Genomic DNA, 21,845 nt, shown 5'->3' with positions numbered 1-21,845 from the left:
TCTACATAGTCAATTCTCCGTGCAGGGTGTTACGCACTCGCTCAGTTGAGATGCTTACAGTCTCAGTAATCTAACGAATTTTTATTCGGCCGTCTTACACTACCATTATCACGGATTTTGTCAGTGGGGTTCTTTTATGGTAACCTCAATGGGACGGCCAGAGCGCCCTTCGTCTTCGGAGCTTGTCCGCCCACATTCGAATTCAGTAATCCAAAAGTAAATGGTCTTCAATGATGGTGCAAATTCAGCGTAAAGTTCATCCAGTTCTATTTTGATCTGTGTGACAGTCCAACCCTTCAAATGAAAATGTTTAGTAACAGCATGAAACTCGGTTTTCTCAATTTTCAATCGCAGCCGACACACTGACCATTTGAGACAGGTATCAACAGGAGACTGTGCACTGTACATTTTTGGAGTTATTTATACGATCCTTATAATAATCAAGCTTACCAACTGTGAAGGCGCAGCAGAAAATGTTCCATTCTTACATAGAAATTTATCACACTTATCAAACCACCCTCATATTCTGAAAAGTAATAGTCCCTCGGGGCACACCTGAAGTTACTTTTATGCTTCAAGATTTCTCTCCGTTGAGAATGAGCTACTGTGTGCTGTTTGTTAGAAATTCCTCAGTACAATCACGAGGCGGGCATGCGAAACTGTACAGAACACCTTCCGGGAGTGAAGGAACACAGCATCAACCTAGGCACCGATATCTACTGCTTTCTGGGTCTCGTCGACGAACAGAACAAGCTGGGTTTCAAACAGTCATTGTTTTTGGAACCCATGTTGGTTCATACAAAGAAAACAAGTAAAGCTAAAAGAGAAAACTAAGCAGTTATTCTTACCTACTTAAGAAGGCCTACGCATGAAGGCGACAACAATTTCCACAATCATATTTTAAGGCAAGGCCTTGTAGGAAAGCTTAGTAGGTTCTAGCCTATGTAAAGTCAATGAATGTGTGAAAGCAGATAGTGCGTTACTGACCGGCATGGCTTAAAAAATGGCCCACCCGACTACCCCAGCCCGCTGTCCTGAGCGTTGCCGAATGGCTCAAACTCTTCTCCTGCAGAAGATTTCATTCGCTTTGGAGTCACACTTGACCACAGTAATGATGGTCTAGCGTCACTAAAACTGCATAAATAAGATTCGACTGGGAACATCAAACAGATATAGTGTTCACAGATACCCAAGAGTTCATTTACAAGAAAATTCGCACATATAGTTAATTACACAGCAACACAGTGAGCGACAAAAATGCCGTTATCTGTATAACTAAAAGGCTAAAATGGGACCTGACCCAGCTGCATGTTCCCTATCTAAGGGCTTACAAGGGCAACAAAACGTTTCGTATAATTGCTGACCGAATTTCAAATTAATAGAAATTATCTTCCAGTAAAGCTTCAAAAAAATAAGTCAAATATTACAGTTAGAAACTGTGTATATATCTTGAGGCAGTGTAACTCACGGCGTGCTAATTCCACAGACTATATTAATCCGTTATTTGAAAATGAAAGCACTTTGCGACTTCCAACAAATTTTACACATAATTTCAAACCTTTTAAACTTTTAGAAATAGTGCTCAGAGCCATTTGAACCATTTTTGAATCACCTCGAAGAAAATGATTTATTGACAAATAGCCAACACAGATTCAGAAAATGCCTTCTCGTGAAACACAACTAGCTCTTTATTTTCACGAAATGTTGTGTGCTATCGACAAGGGATATCAAATTGGCTCCATATTTCTAGATTTCCAGAAGGCTTTCGATACCGTTCCTCACAAGAGACTTGCCAGTGGGGTATCGTCTTAGCTGTGTGACTGGATTCTTGATATTCCTGTCAGACAGGTCACAATTCGTAATAATTGACGGAAAGTCATCGAGTGAAACAGAAGTAATATCTGGCGATCCCCAAGGAAGTGCTATAGGCCCTCTGCTGTTCCTTCTATACATAAACGATTTAGGAGATAATCTGACCAGCCCTTTTAGATTGACTGCAGATGATGGCATTTACCGTCTCATTAAGTCATCAGATGATCAAACACGATTTAGACAAGATACCTACATGGTGCAAAAAGCAGCAATAAAGAAAAGTGTGAAGTCATCCTCATAAACACAAAAAGAAATCCGCTAAATTTCAGTTATACGATAAATCACAAACATCTGAAGGCTGTAAACTCAACTAAATACTAAAGGATCACAGATACTAATAACTTAAATTGGAAAATCACGTAGACAATGCTGTGGGGAAAGCAAACTAAAGACTGCGGTTTATTGGCAGAACACTCGGAAAATGAAAAAGGTCTACTTAAGGGACTGCTTACAGTACGCTGATCTCCTGGAGTATTGCTGGGCGGTGTGGGAACCACATCAGATAGAATTGAAGGAAGACATCGAAAAAGTTCAAAGATAGGCAGCTCGATTTGTATTATCGTGAAATAGAGGAGAGAATGGCCACGGATATGATACATGAATTGCGGTGGCAGTCATTAAAAGAAAGGCGTTTTCCGTTGCGGCAAGATCTTCTCATGAAATTTCAATCGCCGACTGTCTCCGCAGAGTATGAAAATATGTCATAGGTTCCCGTCTACACAGGAAGAAATGATAATCATAACAAAATAAGAGAAATCAGAGCTCGCAAGGAAAGATCTGTATTCGTTTCTTTCTGTGCGCTGTTCGAGAGAGTAACGGCAGAGAAATAGCTTAAAGGAAGTTCGATGAGCACTGTGCCAGGCACTCAGTTGTGAAATGATCAATAATCATGTAGATGTAAATGTCGCACAACATATTAATTACTCCCAGATGACCACAACGAGAATATCAGTGGAATTAGAGCTAATACAGAGCGTTATCAACAAACATTATTGCCACACGACATTCGCGAATGGAACAGGGAAGAGGGGAAAAGCTGGTGGTACGAGAGGTATCCTTTGCCGCGCACCGTATGGTGGTCCACTGAATGCGGATACACTGTAGACCTGGAGTTGTTCCTTTCACACTTGCTCCTCACTTCCTTTGCATATTTCCCCTGACGAGCTGCGTAGCACGCCGCACTGTCGGCGGTTGGACCGCGACAGCAGCCAGTATCAGGAGAACCACATCGCGATGTTCTTCCCACATACACTGTGTGATCAAAAGTATCCGGACACCCCAAAAAACATACGTTTTTCGTGTTAGATGCTTTCTGCTGTCACCTACTGCCAAGTACTCCATACCAGCCACGTCAGTAGTCATTAGACATCATGAGAGAGCAGAATGCGGCGCTCCGGACTCACGGACTTCGAACGTGGTCAGGTGATTGGGCGTCACTTGTGTCATACGTCTGTACGCCAGATTTCCACACTCCTAAACATCCCTAGGTCCACTGTTTCCGATGTGATAGTGAAGTGGAAACGTGAAGGGACACGTACAGCACAAAAGCATGCAGGTCGAACTCGTCTGTTGACTGACAAAAACTGCCGTCAGCTGAAGAGGGTCGTAATGTGTAATAGGCAGACATCTATCCAGACGTTCACGCAGGAATTCCAAAAGGAATCAGAATGCACTGCAAGTACTATGACGGTTAGGCGGTCGGTGAGAAAAGTTGGATTTCATGGTCGGGCAGCTGCTCATAAGCCGCACAACACAGCGGTAAATGCCAAACGACGCCTCGCTCGGTGTAAGCAGCGTAAACATTGGACAATTAAACAGCGGGAAAACGTTGTGTGGAGTGAGGAATCACGGTACACAATGTGGCGATCCGATAGCAGCGTGTAGGTATGGCAAATGCCTGATGAACGTCACCTGCGAGCGTGTGTAGTGGGGGCGGGTTGGGTTGTTTGGGGAAGGAGACCAGACAGCGAGGTCATCGCTCTCAACGGATTAGGGAAGAAAGTCGGCCGTGCCCTTTCATTTGCCTGGAGTGATTGAGGGAAATCACGGAAAACCTAAATCAAGACTGCCGGAAGCGGGATTGAACCGTGGTCCTCCCGAATGCGAATCCAGTGTTTAACCACTGCGCCACCTCGTTCGGTCGTGTGTAGTGCCATCAGTAAAATTCGGAGGCGGTGGTGTTATGGTGTGGTCATGTTTTTCATGGAGGGGGCTTGCACCCATGGCTGTTTTACGTGGCACTATAACAGCACAGGCTTACATTGATGTTTTAAGCACCTTCTTGCTATCCACTGTTGAAGAGCAATTCGGGGATGGCGACTACATCTATCAACACGATCGAGCACCTGTTCATAATTCACGCCCTGTGGCGGAGTGGTTACACGCCAATAACATCCCTGTAATGGACTGGGCTGCACAGAGTTCTGACCTGAGTCCTACAAACACCTTTGCGACGTTTTGGAACGCCGACTTCCTGCTAAGCCTCACCGACCGGCATAGATACCTCTCCTCAATGCAGCACTACGTGAAGAGCAGGCTGCCATTCCCCAAGAAACCTTCGAGCACTTGATTGAACGTATACCTGCGAGAGAGGAAGCTATCATCAAGGCTAAGAGTGGGCCAACACCATACTGAATTCCAGCATTACCAACGGAGGGCGCCACGGACTTGTAAGTCATTTTCAGCCAGATGTCCAGATACTTTTGATCACATAGTGTACATCTCGTGAAATGACCACAACGAGAAAATCACAGAAATTACAGCCAATACAGAGAGAGTCTCCATTGATTTCCAGGCAAGGATCAAACATTCTCGAAGGAGCAATACCAGAAGTACCCTTCCTCCGAACACCGTGGAGTGGCCCACGGAATGTAGATGTTTTTTTTTTCCTTTCATACTTGTTTCTCACTTCTTTTAGTTTTTACCCTGACGGGATGAGCAGCGCGCTGCACTGTCGGCAGGTGGACCAGTGCGACAGCAACCAGCGCCAGGAGAACCGCATCACGGTGACGCTGATCGCGGTGGTGGTGCTGTTCATGGTGTGCCAGACGCCGACAGCCGCGATGCTGCTGTACACGGTGTTCCGCGGCGGGCAGCCGGGCGAGACGGAGAACAACGTGCGCCTGGCGCTGGGCAACATCTTCAACTTCATGGCGGCCGTGCACTCGGCGTGCAACTTCCTGCTGTACTGCGCGCTCTCGGACAAGTACCGGCGCACGTTCGTGCTGACGTTCGTGCCGCAGCGCTGCCGCCGCGGCCGCCTCGCCGCGCAGCCGTCGTCGCGGACCGCCGTCTCCTCCACGGCGACCAACTACACGTCCGTGGCGCTCCACAGCTCCTTCTCGCGGGGCGCGTCCATGCACGAGGCGCTCAACGGCCACCACCCGCACGCCCACGGCCCGCTCAAGTGGCAGCCGTCCGTGCAGTCGGAAGCTACTCTGTGACATGCCGTCTCTCGTAGTGCGCACACCGCCACGACCTCCCGAGGTCCTCTTTTCTAGGGCACCTCCACAACACAGTAATGGCTGTTTCGAGGTGTCCCTTTCGGAACCGAGGAAGTCTCCATTAATTTCCTGGCAAGGACCAAATGTTCTCGAAGGCGCAGATGGCGTGCCTGCCAAGAGATCTACTGGTCCTGAGGTCAGAACGAGTTTCAGATATGAATGTGTCGATTTCATAGAATAGTATAAAACAAGCAGACTACACCAAGAAATGATCAACGGAATTCTGAGTACTGTGAAGTGATGTTGTGATGACGGATTGTCACTCCCCACATTATTTATACACACGATTTCTTAGACGCAGAGCTGTGGACTAACAGACTCTTCTTTTGATGTCGGTCTTCAGGCTTTCCCGGCGAGGGGTTGTCATCTTGGAAAATCGGATTTTCTGGCGGTAATCCGCGTCGTACTTGCACGATATTTCGCTCGTGTATCTCGCAATCTTCGTCTGGTACGCCCCATGCTGAGTCCAGTGTGGAACGAGTCCTGACTCCAGACTGGAACCGTTCCACGCTGGATTCAGCATAGGTTGCATCTGACGAAGATTGCGACATACAGGACCGAAATATCGTGCAAGTACGACGTGGATTACTGGCAGAAAACCCAATTTTTCACGACATCTACTTTTGACACTTAAGGAATGAAAGATATTTGGAGAGCCCAATCAAAAGTGTTCCGTAATTCTAAATCGTTCTGGCAAGGAAAATTTTTCAGAATGTGAATTGGTCATTACTGTAGCATCCTAATGGATCAACAGTTCCTCTGAGAGCAAAGTATCAAAAATGAACCTCCGAGCACCTTGACAGAACAGATGGCAGTTTTAAATTCACAATTTTAAAAACGTATGAAATTGGAATGGCTGCCTCAGTAGAAACAGTACTTTCGGATCCAATAAACCTTAGTCAAAACATTGGAGTGAACGCTCGCTTACAAGCCTAGCAGTAAGATGATTTTGTTGTTGCGGTGTAACCAAGACTCTTCTACAAAAAAGTTACACACGTAAGTGGAGCTTTGAGCGAATCAGTCATGCCATAACTCTGTGAATATACTCTTTAGCACTTACCTGCTAAGTACACAATCATTCAGCGTAAACGCATTGTCTTGAGCTACAAAATTTTTCAGGCTGTGCTCTTGGTATGATTCTATGAGTACAGAAGATGAGACATTAGTTTAGTAATCGTTCAATAAGCAAATTATTGAACATGAATAGCGAACTGTATTAGCTTCTGCCAGAAACATGTTTCCTATACTGTAGAGGAAATCATAACTGGTCTGCGATGGTAAGCCGTTCAGGCTTAGCACAATCATGACTGCTGAATAATGTTGCACTCCAACTGAATGTTTGTCACTGGATACGAAACTGAAAGTAGTACATAATCTCTACATATTGCAGTGTAATGGACTCCTGGATTTTAGCCTGCTGCCTTACCTTACTATCAAGTCAGTTAAAATCCAATCAAAATTTTACGAGAATAAATCAGTTACGACTTTGGCTACAGCTGCAGTGAAAATTAATGTTGAAATGCAGGCTAACTTTAACCCTACTCAGGCTAATTTTCACTTGTCCAAAAATTTTGCTATTAACATTGTACAATTTTTGACAGTATTTTGGTGAAAAGGAGACGAGAAGTAGCAGCACAAAATGTTTGTTGACTAACTTTATGGTAATGCCGTAGGTCAAACTCGAAACCTTTTCACAGTGTCTCATGGAGCGAAGGCACGTAACACCTAACATTGCGAGAAAAGAAGGCGGCAGGCGAGTGAAACAAGCGCACTGTTACTACATAATCTTAATGCTAGAGACAGTCTGTGAGCTTCGTCTTAGTGGCCTTCTTGGGCTACTCAGAAGGAGAAGGCTATGTGCTAGCACTAGGTTTTACCCTTCCAGTCTCATCATCATTATCATCAACAACAACAACTACTACTACTACTACTACTACTACTACCACCACCATTACTACTACTGATTCAATCCCAGACTAGGCTTATACTGCCATATTATAGACTGCAATTAGTGATTAGCCATTTGCATACGTTTTAACCCTGTTCCAAGTACATTCCTTCTCTTTTTCAAAACCATGAGTAACAGAAGTTGGTTTATGATGCGACTTGGACGAAATGACACTGTGAGAACAGCGCAAGTCTAAAGTGGGGATCACATGTCTGCATTACCTTGGCTGTACGTACAGATAAATCGTTGCGTGTGAATGAATCGCGGATTAAAAAACGTGTCTTTGTTAATGTCTGTGTTTGGCTTGTGCCAAATCTGACTGCGATCGAATTTACTCAGACCAGCTGTGCAGACCAGATTAGTACTTCATACATGACACGACATGTTTCTGGAATGATGTATCTCAGTGCTTAGGGTGATATCACGGCATAAAATTTCAGATAAGCTTAGTTTTTGCCAGTTACCAAGTATCTCAACGTTACTGCAAGTCTTTCACAAGCGCTTAGCGCATTCCCCATTACAGTTTCATTGCACCTTATACAGTGTGTTTCAAAAACACTTTTACGAACTCTGGGGACAGGTTCCTTACACCAAAGCAAGAAAAAAATCTGTAATAAAGGGGGTTTAGAGTCACGATGACGTATATTTTGACATATTTGCTTCACCAGTGCCTTAATTTTAAAGCTGGGAAATTGTTGAATGAACCACGAGGTGCCACGATTATCAGCAACGTGAACTTAGGTGCTAGCAGTGATAGTGTTTCTCTTGTTGCAAAATTTATTTAGCGTTCATCTCAAAACACCGTAATGACTCTAAACCTTCGCTCTAAAATGCATACCTTAAGAGCTATGAAGACTTGTTCATCTTCGTTACTGTGAAATACATGTCTTCTGTGAAACAAGTGCTAATAGTTCTTAAGGTATGCAGTTTCAAACCCATATTTACTGGACTTTTTTTCTTGTTGTGGTGTGAGGAACCTGTCCCCAAGTTTGCAACAGTATTTTCTCAACACCTTCTATAAGGCGTAACATACTGCAACAACACAAAGAATGACTCTTCGTCCTACGTAGTTAAGAGTTGGTTTCTTGTTTTCGCTAGGTTAACATGCAAAAGCGTTACACGTTTTAAAAGCCACTCTTCTGCGTACTGTCGTGTCTCTTTTTATAACTGTCTAAATAATAGCAATAGAGAGAATAGCTTATGTTCTAAGCAAATTTTCTTAATTTCGTCATTGTCAGAAAATACTCTGCACTCGCAAGATACTGATTCAGGATTGGGAGAAAGCTAGATTGTTGTTTAAAGGTGTAAATTCGAATTGAATACTACAGACGAGATGCGCAAACGGTCGTCGCAAACATGGTCTGCTCGGGCAGACTTGAGCGTGTAAAGGACCGTAAAGACTCCTCCTTGTTAGCTCAAGATAGTAAAACAAAAAATAGGATAGGTCACGTAACTCTCCCGGTTACTTACACCGTCTTCCTTGCATTTTCTTTTTCGAGTAGTTTTCTCGCCCTGGCTGACAGTCTTGCCATACCACGCCCTCGATATAGCCGCGGAGGGCATTTTTCTTTTTATCTTCCATTCTTACGTCTCACTGAATAACAAAGTCGAAAACGAGTCTCTGCCATCATCGGGCGGAGAAGATGACTCTTATTCTCGCTTCTGAGAAGCAGGTGCTGTCCGGCTAAGAACTGATCCGACGTGAGTGCAGCGGATCAAACTAGATTACACCTGCGCTTTTAAAGTGAGGCAGCTGCCGTGCGTAAAGTAGGGGCCAAGTAGGCCGCCTGCCGGCCGGCGACCTGTGACGTCACGCCAGCCTCAGAATTGGCAGGCAGCGCTGGCCCGCGTCCACCTCACTTCGCGCCTTCCACACGGCGCCACTAAAAGGCCCCTGCACACGCACCGACAGAGTGGCCAACAAACTGGACGTGTGTAGGCGTTTCGACCGACAAACCTATGAATTTTCCTTGGCAAGATGTCGGAAGGGGACCACCCGACAGCCGACCCCCCACCACTGCACCCAACAAATTGTGTATTGTTTAACGCTGTCATGGTAATCGCCTGACAAAAATTCTGCTTTCGCCATTGTACAGTTCTGATATACATAACAGGGTGCGAGGCAGGCGAAACTGTAAGGACAGAGTTTCTGAAGAAATTTAAAAGACTGCAGATGTTTCTGGGAGACGTAGTGCGGGGAGTATAACATACAGATGCGAGAAATGAAGCACTTGTTTCATTTTTTTTAACGAATCCATAATGGTTTCGTGCAGCATATAGAAAAAATAAAAAAAGTCACTTGACCTTCCGTAGTTATATTTTTAGGTTTTATTTCCGATACATTGGATGGACGTTAATTCAATTAACTAGCTTGGTTCATTGGCACAAGTGTTAAAAAAAATTCCAGTCTAAACTCTCTGATATGAAGACCCAAGTGTGATTTTTTTTTTTTTTTTACAGTTCTGACAGCTGCTAAGTGCTTCATTCTTTATGTATCTGTTGTATTTATTAGATGATGTGCGCCACCAACGTTTGTAGTCTTTCTTCTTCGACTTTGAAATGAGTTTCTTTAACTCATAGGTCATCTTTCATGCTACATATAAATAAATTAATAACGTTTACGTGGACATCTTCTGTTTTTTTTTATTTTGGTTTACCATTATGTATTTCCTCAGTCAACTATAAATCACGATGCAAGTTTCAGGAAACATTTTAATTGATGGGATGCAGCAGCATTGAATTTGAGATCCCCATAACTTCTACCACTAACTAGAAATTGTAATGTAGCTAACAGTCTCTCCTTGCAGCTTACAGCCACTCGCTTGACTGTATAATTGATAATTAAAAACGTTCAGCAGCGCTGAAATGCACGTTTCATCCTTTCTTAGATAATTACGAAAATCATCGGGCCCCAACTGCTTAAGTCACAGAACGTGGGTAAATATGTATTCTTGCTCTAGTCAATTCTTCGCTCACAGCTTCCTATCGGCCTTTCTGTGTAAAACCAAGCGGGATCTCGTAGAATATAAACAATGATGATGATTTTTGATTTGTGGGGTGCTCAACTGCGCGGTTATCAGCGCCCGTACAAAGTCCTAATGTTTTTTACACACGCAGTCCAATCTAGTCACAGCCACGAGCGAGTGATGAGAATGAAATGATAGGGACAACACAAACACCCAGTCCCCCGGCAGAGAAAATCCCCAACCCGTCCGGGAATCGAACGAGGTACCCCGTGATCCAGAGGCAGTAACGCTAGCCACTAGACCACGAGCTGCGGACAGAATATAAACAATGATCGAGATAAACAAATTATAATAATAGGGCGGCATTGCAACCGCTAAGTGCAGTCGGTCGGGACGTATGTAGGGTGCCAAGAAATTGATCGGTGGGTCGGCCGATAAATTGGCGCGTGTGTAGGAGCCTTTTAAGCGCGGCCACGTTACGGTTTGGGGGATGGGGTGGGGGCGGGGGGGGGGGGGGGGGGGAAGGTGTGAGTGGCAGCTGCTGCGCGGAATTAGGCGTACACTTTCTGCGAGCGCCAGCTGTCTCACATAGAAAGCAAACACCAATGTTCCTCATGTTTCACACGACTGTGTAGTACATGTGGCAAACGCTGCTCCAGCACGAGAGGAGAGCGGCGTTAAAGCAGCAGGATAAGGCGGCAGACTTCTCTCGTCAATTTCTTTTTCCTATTTTTCCACCAGACACTCGTATGATGGCCCTTCAACCACCGCTGAAGGTTTTTGTGACGGCCCCGTTTCAAAAACACACCAAACGTTTCTTTGCAGTGGACAATTACTAGCTACCGTCCTGAGCGATCATGAAGTGTTGACTAACGACTTGATCACTTCTGCTGTCGAAATGAAGCTGTCTGCAATACGGCGGATAGGAATGCAGTTGGCTCAAGTCCATTCCACTAGTAGTATAGCAGCTTCCTATTGATGCCTCAAAAGCAGTACAAACATAGTTTGCATTTTTCTAAGCAGATACAGATCGATATTATTTTACTGTGATATGCCTACACACCTGAATGTGTCAATGAATAAATGTTCATTTCATCACCATTCTATATTGTACTGCACCACAAATGTACCACTTGATGAAGGGGGTTATTATTATTATTCCATTATTCCTTTCCAAAGAAACAGCAGTTAAACTGTTTGCTGAAAGATAAGGAAAAATTTTAAAAAATTAGGAGAGTCGAATGCAGTTCATCTACATACACACCAATGTACAGACCCCACAACCACTGTACAGTACCTGACAGAGGTACCGTATACCACTACCAGTCGTTTCCTTTCCTGTTCCAATCATAGATAAGAGAAAAGCAAAAACGGCTGTCTGTATGCCTCCACATATGCCTAATTTCTCGTATCTTATCTTCGTGGTCCCTAAGTGTAACGTATATTGACGATAGTAGAATCGCTCTACAGTCAGCTTCAAATGGCAGTTCTCTTAATTTTCTCAATGGTATTCCTAGAAAACAATGTCGCCTTCCCTCCAGGTATTTCCATTTGAGTTCCCAAAGTATTTCCATAATACTTGTGTGTTGGTCAGACCTAGAGGTAACAAATCTAGCAGCCCACCTCTGAATTGCTTCAATGTCTTCCTTTAATCTGACCTGATGCAGATCCCAAACACTCAAACGGACTCAAGAATAGGCCCACTAGTGTCCTATATGTGGTCTCCTTTAAAGATTAACCACACTGTCCTTAAAATTCTCCCAATAAACCAAAGTGGACCATGCCAATTCCATTTCATATCACTTTGCAACATTACACCCAGATACTTATATTATGTGACTGTGTCAAGCAGAACATTACTAATTCTGAAACCGAACAATACACTTTTTTCCCTACTCATCTTAATTAACTTATGTTTTTTCTACATTTAAAACTAGCTGCCATTCAATACACCAACTCGAAATTTTGTCTAAGTCGTCTTGTATCATTCTACAGTCACTCATCTTCACCACCTTCCTGTACACCACAACATTATTAGTTAACAACTGCACATTGCTGCCCACCCTGTTCCCCAGATCATTTATGTATATACAAAATAATAGTGATCTTACCACAATTCCCTGCAGTGCTTTTGACAATACACTTGCATCTGATGAACACTCACTGTCAAGAACAATATATTGTGATCTATTACTTAAGAAGTCTTCCAGCCACTCATATATATCCGGGTTGTACTTTTGTTAACAGTCTGCAGTGGGGTACCAGGTACAGAGAGACTTCTAGTCTGCTGCCATAAGATAGTTTTTTTGATGCCACTGCTTGATGGCTGACAGTATCATGCGGTTTCCTATGGGCTCATAAAGTCTTCCATCTCAATTTCTCATAAATACTTTCAAAGTGTGTTGATTGTAGAAGAGTAGCATTTGTTACACCGAAGTATGTACTACAATCGTAACAAGATAAGGAAAATCAGTGACCCACTGGGTGCATGTTCCCTTGTCAGTAGGAAACTGATGGCAATGTGGACAGCTCTGAGGAGAAAAACTGGGAAACTGTTGAAAATGGAGGGATGTAGATCATAGTAAATTAATGGAATTGTACTTGCAACCAATGGTGAGACACAGCAGCTGATGGTAAAACAATAGCCAATACTTTGACTGAGCTATGTAGGCATGCTACTCTGCCTGCCAAACAGGTTCAGGTCATCAGAAAATCATTTCTACAATATAAAATTCCTCAGGTCTACCAATAGCTTACCAAACTAAAGATTTTGGGTTCACCTGGCACATTATTTCAAACTTTCTGGCAGTTTTGTAATGATAAATACACTCCTTCGAAGTGAAGGAGAAATTCTAAATAAAAACTTGTTGTCTACTACTATCACTATACAATCTCTGTTCCAAAATGGTACAACTACTTCACTGCATTTACTAAATTGTGTGACAGATTGTGTGCTGCTAGTTGGAGATAGTGCCCACATCCTTCTTTGATACACACAGAAACATTTGAACTACAATCAAATAATTTGTCTCTTGTTTGTACTTTCTCCCAAGGATTTATTTCATTAACCAACCTCACAAACAATGTTGACCATCATGAATCCATAAATAATAAACTAATGGAGAGAGTTCAAGTGACATTGGTGACTTACAAAAGCACTTCTCATTACCAGTTCAGTTATAGGATAGATTTAATTAAAGTACTATACTCAAAGCACTTAATTTATACATTCTGCTGAAACTGCAAATAACATGTATCAATAAGATAGTTAACTAGGACTTTGAGTTGGATGTCAGATATCCTGTACCACATGCTAACTGTACTCACCAACATAGCTGAGGCCACTAATGAATGCTTGTGTGGTGGCACTTGACTTGGAGAAAGCCAGTTTGAACCCAGGTGGTGAAAAATAAAAGGAAGCCAGTATTTGGATGACAAGTAGACAAGAAGATGCTCAAATTCAAAAAGTCTCTCATGGAGTGAGGGCACATAACACTGTAGATTGTGAACTTCAGCTCAGTAGTGCCCTTGTGCTGTTCAAGAGGAGAATGCTATGGGCTGGCAATAGATTTATTCTTTCCTATCTCATCATCATTATAATCATCAACTACTACTCCTACTCCTCCTCCTCCTCCTCCTCCTCCTCCTACTACTACTACTACTATTATTCATGATTCAGTACCCAGGATAGGCTTATATTGTCATATTATATCACTGATGATTAGGAATGTGTGTGGGTTTAATCCTGTTGCATGTACATTCCTTCCTTTAAAAAGGCAAATGCAAAGACCCTCAGCAACATGTTCTGCTGGAATTTCAGACAGCATGCCTCATTAAAACAATCATCAACAAAAACTAGAGACATGAGTTGCTTATCAATACCACATGACATGAATAAAAGTTATCACTAACTTCACTTACTAAGCAAATCAAGACAACAGTTGTTACAATTTATTGATAAAATCATGTTGCATTTTAGGGACTGAATTCGTATCATCAGTAACGATAATTAATATTTCAGGTATGATCTTCACCAAAATCAGCCACACTAATTAATAGATGGTCACATTGAACAGCTGTAAAGTTGCTGTTTTTTTTAAGGAAATCAATGAAGCAGCAGTAATAGTATTCGCACACAATGTCCTGAATGAATGCCAACCAGCTGTGTGTCAGGTGAAGCCGACAGCAGTTGGTTGACTTTGGGCCATGACTGTTTTCTGTCTGGCCACTGCCAACATTGGCAATCTAACAATATAGTACTTGTGCATACCATAGTCATTACAAAGTGATTTTTGAACCTTGCCATATCAGTAAGCACATGTGCAGTGACAGTTCTGCAGGATGAAAGTGCAGCAAGTTCTCACCCACACGAACTCTTCCACGTTGATAGCCAATGTCTTGGAAGTTGGATGAGTGGAGCTTGCTTCCTCTGCAACCCGTACCTTGCACTTAGTTGCAATTTAACTGGCTACAAATATATCACATTTGATAACAATTGCAGTTATCAATCTCAAATATCTCCTTCTGTGTATGAAGAGCAAAAAGTAAGAAAAAGAAACAAAGAGTGACTCCAGAAACTCTATATAGGCGATATAGCAAAATAGCTAATGGTATTGAAAAAGGCAATAAAATGAGTTATTCAGCACTAATTATTTAATTTCTGAAGTGAAGCAGCTAATGAACAAAATTTATTTCACACCAGCCAAGTGTATGTATGAATTTTAAGTCCCCATCTATATAGTTCATAGGCACCATTAGTAAGATAAAAATAAAAAATAAAAATACCAAACATACAGATATACATTACCTGTACCCTATCATTCCACTTTCTAGAACAGCTGCCACTGCACAGCAACAAGCGTTTATTTTAGATTGTCGTTTTGTTTGTTCAACTGAGCTACTCATTTCAGTTTTCTGAACAATATTTTGATGACCCATCCAGTTGCCTTCTTCAGGTGTTGTGAGGTGCGTTATTGAGTGTACTCCAACCAGGTAATATGCATGATGACACAGGTCACAGAAACTGAAGAAAACCACTGTGTCAATGTTTACAATACTGTACAAGAAAATGGAATCAGTAACTTGCATGAACAGCCAAAACCACAACATTTATCAAGCATCACAACTATTTATTTCTCTGGCTATATACAGAAGCAAACATCTATTTTTGTCAAAGTGTAAAGAGGAGAGTAAACCGCTCACTTATCTCATTTCTGACATATATCTTAAATATACTTTCTACATGTTGTTGAAAGTAACTTCAATGGTAGCTTGTGCATTTTGTGGAATTCTTTCTGGGCTCTCGTGTGTACACATAATTTCAAAATTTATTAGCTAGCCATCAGTCACTAAATATTTCGCAGAAAAAGTATACACCTAATGTTACACCAAGCTGATGTGACATTAAAGCAGTGTTTAAAAACTCAACTATCCAAAAGTGTATGTTTCTTACTTGACTGAAGCCAGAAAAGAGATGTGTTGCCAGTACACACACTGTGTCTGGTAAAGTCTTTTCTGTTGAACAGAAAAACAGAATTTAAAAAGAAAACTTTTAAACTTTTGTACATGACTATTTCATTACATGTTATAGTTACCAGTCCATCAGGCAAGTTTTACCTATTCGCTTCACCAAGTTGTGGTTTTAATTCCCACAAGTCTCAAAGTTTATTTTCTTTCATAGGTTTTACTTTACAACAGCAATCTTATGAGACAGAATATATTCTATTAAACAGTGACGAAAATCTTGTGAGATGGGATATGAATTATTACATAGTGGTGATACTGATTGAAAACATTTTTAGAAAGAATGAATGTAAACCTAAATGCATGTGTTAAGTAGTGTTAAAATAATGTAAGTTCAGTATCAGACCTTATCAATACAAACTCTGAGACATGTACAGCTTACTGTTTTGCTTTACGCGATTTGTGAGTGACATAGACAAGAGTATTGCATTTTCACAGTCTTGTTACGTTCAAGTCACACACTCTCTTCAGAATCAAAGAGAAATGCAAATTTTATTTGTACAGATAACTGAAATAAACCATACTAGAATACTATATGATTTCATGAAGTTTGAACTGTTTGTCAATAACATTTTATTTGATGTAAAACACTAGTCTGTCAACAGGCTTAGGTGGATATATCTTAGCTGAAGTATAGCATGAATATGAATCATATTATCCATAAGAACTCTTAAAATTTTGCCTAATGATAGTGTAAATTATCTCTTTCTAGTCAATTTAAACTGTATGTATTTTATTTCTATATGTATATTTTTTTGTATTTATGTACATCTGAAAATAAAACATCAAAATATAACTACCCAAACAAAAATCAACAAGTCTGCTATAAATAAAGATACCTAATTATCCCATAAATAAACTTCCGGATTTCAGAAAATGTTTATGTGGTATAGTCCATGTAAAAGCCTATGAAAATGGAAACAATCAGTGTTTTCGCAGAAATCTGTAACTGTTTGTACATCAGAATTTCACAAGGAATGTGCAAGACCTCTACTAAGAATAGTGTGCACTGTCACTATCAAACATATCTGGAATACATTTAATTGGCAAGTCGTCGTCATGTTTCTCAGGTAACAACTCCTGATGCTTTGTGATGTGAAAACAAAGTGTGTGGACGGACATTCACTAGCAACATATTCAAATGTTGTTTGATTTCATGCACGACATTTAGAAAGCCTGATGGCAGCATGTCGGCACTTCACAGTGGACTGGACTGTGATTAAACATACACAGTTCTTTAATTCTAATAATTTGTGTGTCTTGTCATGAATCTAGTATGTAGTATACAGCTTTAGTAATCATTATTGGTGCTGCAATTATCACAAATATTAGAGTATTGCTGTGACTTGTTGCCATTCTAGTTGGACATTACCTTATTTTATGGACTATAAGATGCTACAGACTATCACACACACCTTAATTTTTAAACATTTTTTAGATAGCATTGTTATTTTTTTATTATTTGATTTGCAAAGCCCAACTAAAAAAAATTCTTAGTTTATAAAACTGAACTGACATTTAAAATCTCTGAAAATCATCATTTGAACTTTCTTCTTCTCCTTCCTTTTCATTGTCTTCATTGTCCTCTTTACATATAATATGGTCTTCACTTACATTGAGTGTGATACTTATGCCCAACTTCTTGAAAGATTGAACATTAATGTCTTCTCTCACTATAGACTACAACTGTTTTATCCACTGACACACTTGTTTGATTATAGGTCATTTTAAAGCTTCCTTTGGCTGAATTAATGGTGGGTTTCATCCATTAACCATTTGTTCCATTCCTCTCTCATATACACTTTAAATGCTTTATTTATCAAGACATCAAGAGGTTACAGTTGTGAAGTAAGTCTTCCTGAAATAAGAGCAAGCTCAGTATTTTCCTGTCTCAGTTTCTCTTTCACAGACTCTTTCACATGACTACTAAATTGATCTGGCACAAGAAGAGAACTCTCCTTCAATGAAGTGGCTTTCTTTATCTTCCTCACTCTTTTAATCAATAATTTCACACCAGCCTCATCCATCCAACCCATCATGGACATGGACAACACCACCTAGCAGTATTTCAGAAGGTTTTGGCATTGTTTTGTGATTGAAAATAATCATTGTATTAAGTTTAGTCCTGTCAGCACTGTAGTGCATTTTTTCATGTTCATGTTTAGCACCTTTCATGGCAACAGTTCTATTAGCCAGCACATCACATCAAATGTCAGAGGAGTTTCGTCCAGTTCGCTATTTGATTTAGTTACTCACTGGTTTTCTTTCAATGTTGCATAACAAAGTAATAGAAATATAATATTTTTCTTCATACTCTTGTGACATTTTCTGAGATAATTTTGTTTTGCTTTGCATGCCTCAGGATATATCTTTCTCAACCAATCCATTTCTTTTATTCATGTACTGCCATAAACTTTTTTTCTCCCCAGTTCAACTCAGTAGCACCTCTTTAGTTACCTGATCTACTCATCTAATCTCCACTTCTGTAGCGCCACATTTCAGTAGTTTCTATGCCCTCCTGGTCTACACTGTCTATGCTCCTCATGTTACTTCCATATAAGGTTACACTCCAGTCAAATATCTTCAGATGAAGACTTTCTAACACATAATTTTATATTGGATATTAAAATATTTTCTCCTTGAGAAATGCTTCTGTTACTATCGCTAGTCTACTTACAACATTGTCAGTTGTTTTGCTCCCCAAAAAACTCATCTAATACTTTATTGTCTCATTTCCTGATCTAAATTGCACAGTTCCACCTGATTTAATTTGACTACAATGCATTACATTACAATGACTAAATACCCTTACCATACACACTGAAACATGAAAATCAATACCAAATGTTCAATGCCCGGCACTAGCCGGACAACCTCAGGATATGTCTCCTGCAGATGGAGACGAAACGTTAGGTGGAAATTTTATACATCAACCACGGCCTCTCAGCCCAGAAGTTTCAACTGAGGAATTCAATAAGATTGATATCAAGAATCAGATGGATTTCAGGAAAAGTATATGCAACTGTTTTTTTTGCCAGAGTGAGATTGAGTTTTTTGAATTGGAGATGAATGGGTAAGTATTCATTCTGACAGATTTGGGGAAAATGTTTGGTAAGAGAGATATATAAATTTTATAAGAAAGGTAATAACAGAAAAATTATTTATTTTCTGGTACCAAATTTTATAGACTCAAATGCTACACTACGGACTATAAGATGCACCAAAATTTTTAAGTAACTTTTTAAAAAAATAACATTTTCCCCATTTTTATTATTAGATTGCAAAGCAGGACTAAAAATGTCTTAGTTTACAAAAACAAATCTGTCTTGTTTTTCAAAATCCGTGAAAATTGTCATTTGAACTTTCTTCTCCTTCATCTTCACCTTCGTCATCATTGTCCTCTTCATATATAAGAGGGTCTTCCATGACATTGAGAGCATTACTTCTGCCATACTTCTTGAAAGATTTGACAACAGTGTCCTCTCTCACTCTAAACTGTCAATGTTTTATCCACTTGCCTGACTATAAATTATTTTAAAGCCCCCTTTAGTGTGAATCCATGTAGGGTTTCATCAATCTTCCATTTGCCTCATTCCTCTCTCATATACACTTTAAATGGTTCATTGGGTAATCCAGGATGGAGTGTAATAATATAATAAAATGGATAGGTCTACTCACCATACAGCAGAGATGCTGAGTCTCAGATAGGCACAGCAAAAAGACTGTCAGAAACTAAGCTTTCGGTCAACAAGGCTTTTGTCAAACATAAACAACACACACACACACACACACAAATGCAACTCACACACGTATGACCACAGTTGCTGACAGCTGGAACCAGACTCATATTTCCCTGCCACAATTTCTCTTTCACAGAATTTTTCAAATGACTACTAAACTGGCCAGGAAAACAAGCCCACTTCCCTTTAGCAGGGCAGCAGCCTACAGCAGGACTGTCACATTGTTACAGGGATTTCAATCTCTTTTGGTGTTGTAAGATTGGTAATCAAAATCTGTGTTACACCACATCTGTACAAATAAGAAAAGAAAACCATGAGCAATACACAATACTTAACACGTGGGGATGGCTACCGTGCAGTTGCTTGTTGAGGTTAGCAGAGTATTGTTAACGACATACTTCAGATCCGACCTCTATAGGTATTCGATATGATCACAGCTCTAAACATCCGCCACCTCATTTACCATGCTAGAAGTTTTGCATTATACCATGTTTTGAGATTTGGCTAACAAACAAATGTATGCATTTCTCTGTTGTAAAATGCTAGGTCCAATGGCTGAGCACTACTACATTGCATTACATGGTGTGTACCTTAAATAGACCATTCAACGATCCACAACTGGCATGGCGCCAGCTCATTGTGCGCATTGATATGTCATTGCTTTCATATCCTTTTTACTTTGTAAACAGGTCCTTATGTCATTATCTTTTCAAACTGAACTTCGCCAGATGATGTACAATTCTAATAACTGAAAATTTGTTGCATTTTCAAGACATACATGTAGAAATTGAAGCTATTTAACTATCTGATAAAATAGTTCATATGGATACAATTCACTATGAAATAAGATCTATTAAGTAATTTCACTATTTCACATTTTGAGGCAGAATCCGCATCTATTTTGCATTTACTGAAAAATGTGAATTTTTGGGAGTCCCTACCCATTCATTACCCAGTAAAATTACACAATAATTTGGTCCATCTGTATGCCCTTTATATTCCCAATACTAAACTACAGTTCAGTCACCTGTGAACGATTCCGGTAAAAAATCTGTTACACATGACCACTCACAATCTCCCAAAGCAGTTGTATCACCATGGATGAAAGCATCTATGTCATATACCAGTTGCAGATCAGCTTCTGTACATAGTTTTATTTATATATGACTGCTAACCAGTTATCTACTCACATAAATGGTCACTGTCAATATGCTGTTAACAGTAAACTCGATCACCTTGTTGTGGAACATGCTGCGCACAACACACAAATGAGAATCCCACCACCAGCTTACTCACTCTCTCTCTCTCTCTCTCTCTCTCTCTCTCTCTCTCTCTCTCACACACACACACACACACACACACATACATACACACACACACACACACACACCATCCCCTCAGTGTTACTACCAGAAGAAATCCCTTTCCTTGTCCCACGTCTTCGCCCTCCACCATGACACCTCTCCCTGGGCAACCAAATCATGTTACTTATACTGTGTTAGTTTGGATGTTTAGTGATACAATCCAAGCTGGTGTAATTAGTCTGCTTCCAAGGAGTAAGGAAACGAAATGCTTGGCAATAGCAGAGCACATCTGACTATCAAGGAAGCAGCAGCTACACATGCTGACCAAGCAATTGCATGAAAGGCTTTTCTATTATTATCATTTTTGGGTAATTGTATTATTTTACTTGATTAAACATTCAGTTCTTGGTGAAAGACTGAAATAAACAAAAAATAGCTTTAACAATAATAACATTGCAAAATGTACCTGAAATCTGAACCCGGGCCATTTAAAATACAAAGTTATGAAACATAAGCAAAAAGTGTGTTTTCTTTTGTAGTAATATTATGACATGTAATATCACATTTTAATGTCAAAACAATGAAGATTGTTTGCATTTTATGTTGGAGAGAATGTCAGTTTGTTACAATGAGTCACAAATGAAACACATCTCACTGTAACTATAGGAGGCAATAAACAGGAGATATATGCAACTGGGTTCTTGTAGCACTTTGTTACCTACAATAAGCAGTATAAAGTAATACGATATCTCAATTTAAATCTAAGTTGCTTCTAATTACAATTTTGTACAACTTTGTGAAATTTATTTCTACCAATGGATATTTGAAGAACGAGTGACATAAAAATAAGTATTCTTGTTTACGAGTCATATTTTTAATATTTATGATTCATCTGAGGGTGAAAATTACAGTTTCCTATATGCATCAGCAAACTTTGGTCATCTTGGGACTATTTGTACAATAAGGTTACAAAAGTTAACAAATGTATA

At 40.4% G+C, this 21,845-nt stretch overlaps 1 protein-coding gene across 1 annotated transcript in view; it reads left to right on the top strand.

Moving 5' to 3' along the window:
- LOC126365758 (probable G-protein coupled receptor 139) overlaps positions 1-10,762 on the top strand; it is a 1,098,473-nt gene extending 1,087,711 nt beyond the window's left edge. The window contains exon 9 of the mRNA XM_050008257.1: positions 4,833-10,762. Coding sequence (XP_049864214.1) covers positions 4,833-5,315 — 483 coding nt within the window. The 3' untranslated portion in view covers positions 5,316-10,762. The remainder of the gene's footprint in view (positions 1-4,832) is intronic.
- Positions 10,763-21,845: the final 11,083 nt, after the last annotated feature.

The sequence above is a fragment of the Schistocerca gregaria genome, chromosome 4, assembly GCF_023897955.1.
Source record: "Schistocerca gregaria isolate iqSchGreg1 chromosome 4, iqSchGreg1.2, whole genome shotgun sequence".
NCBI lineage: Eukaryota > Metazoa > Arthropoda > Insecta > Orthoptera > Acrididae > Schistocerca > Schistocerca gregaria.
The sequence above is the reverse complement of the archived record's forward strand: the minus strand, read 5'-3'. Positions and strand labels throughout refer to the sequence as shown.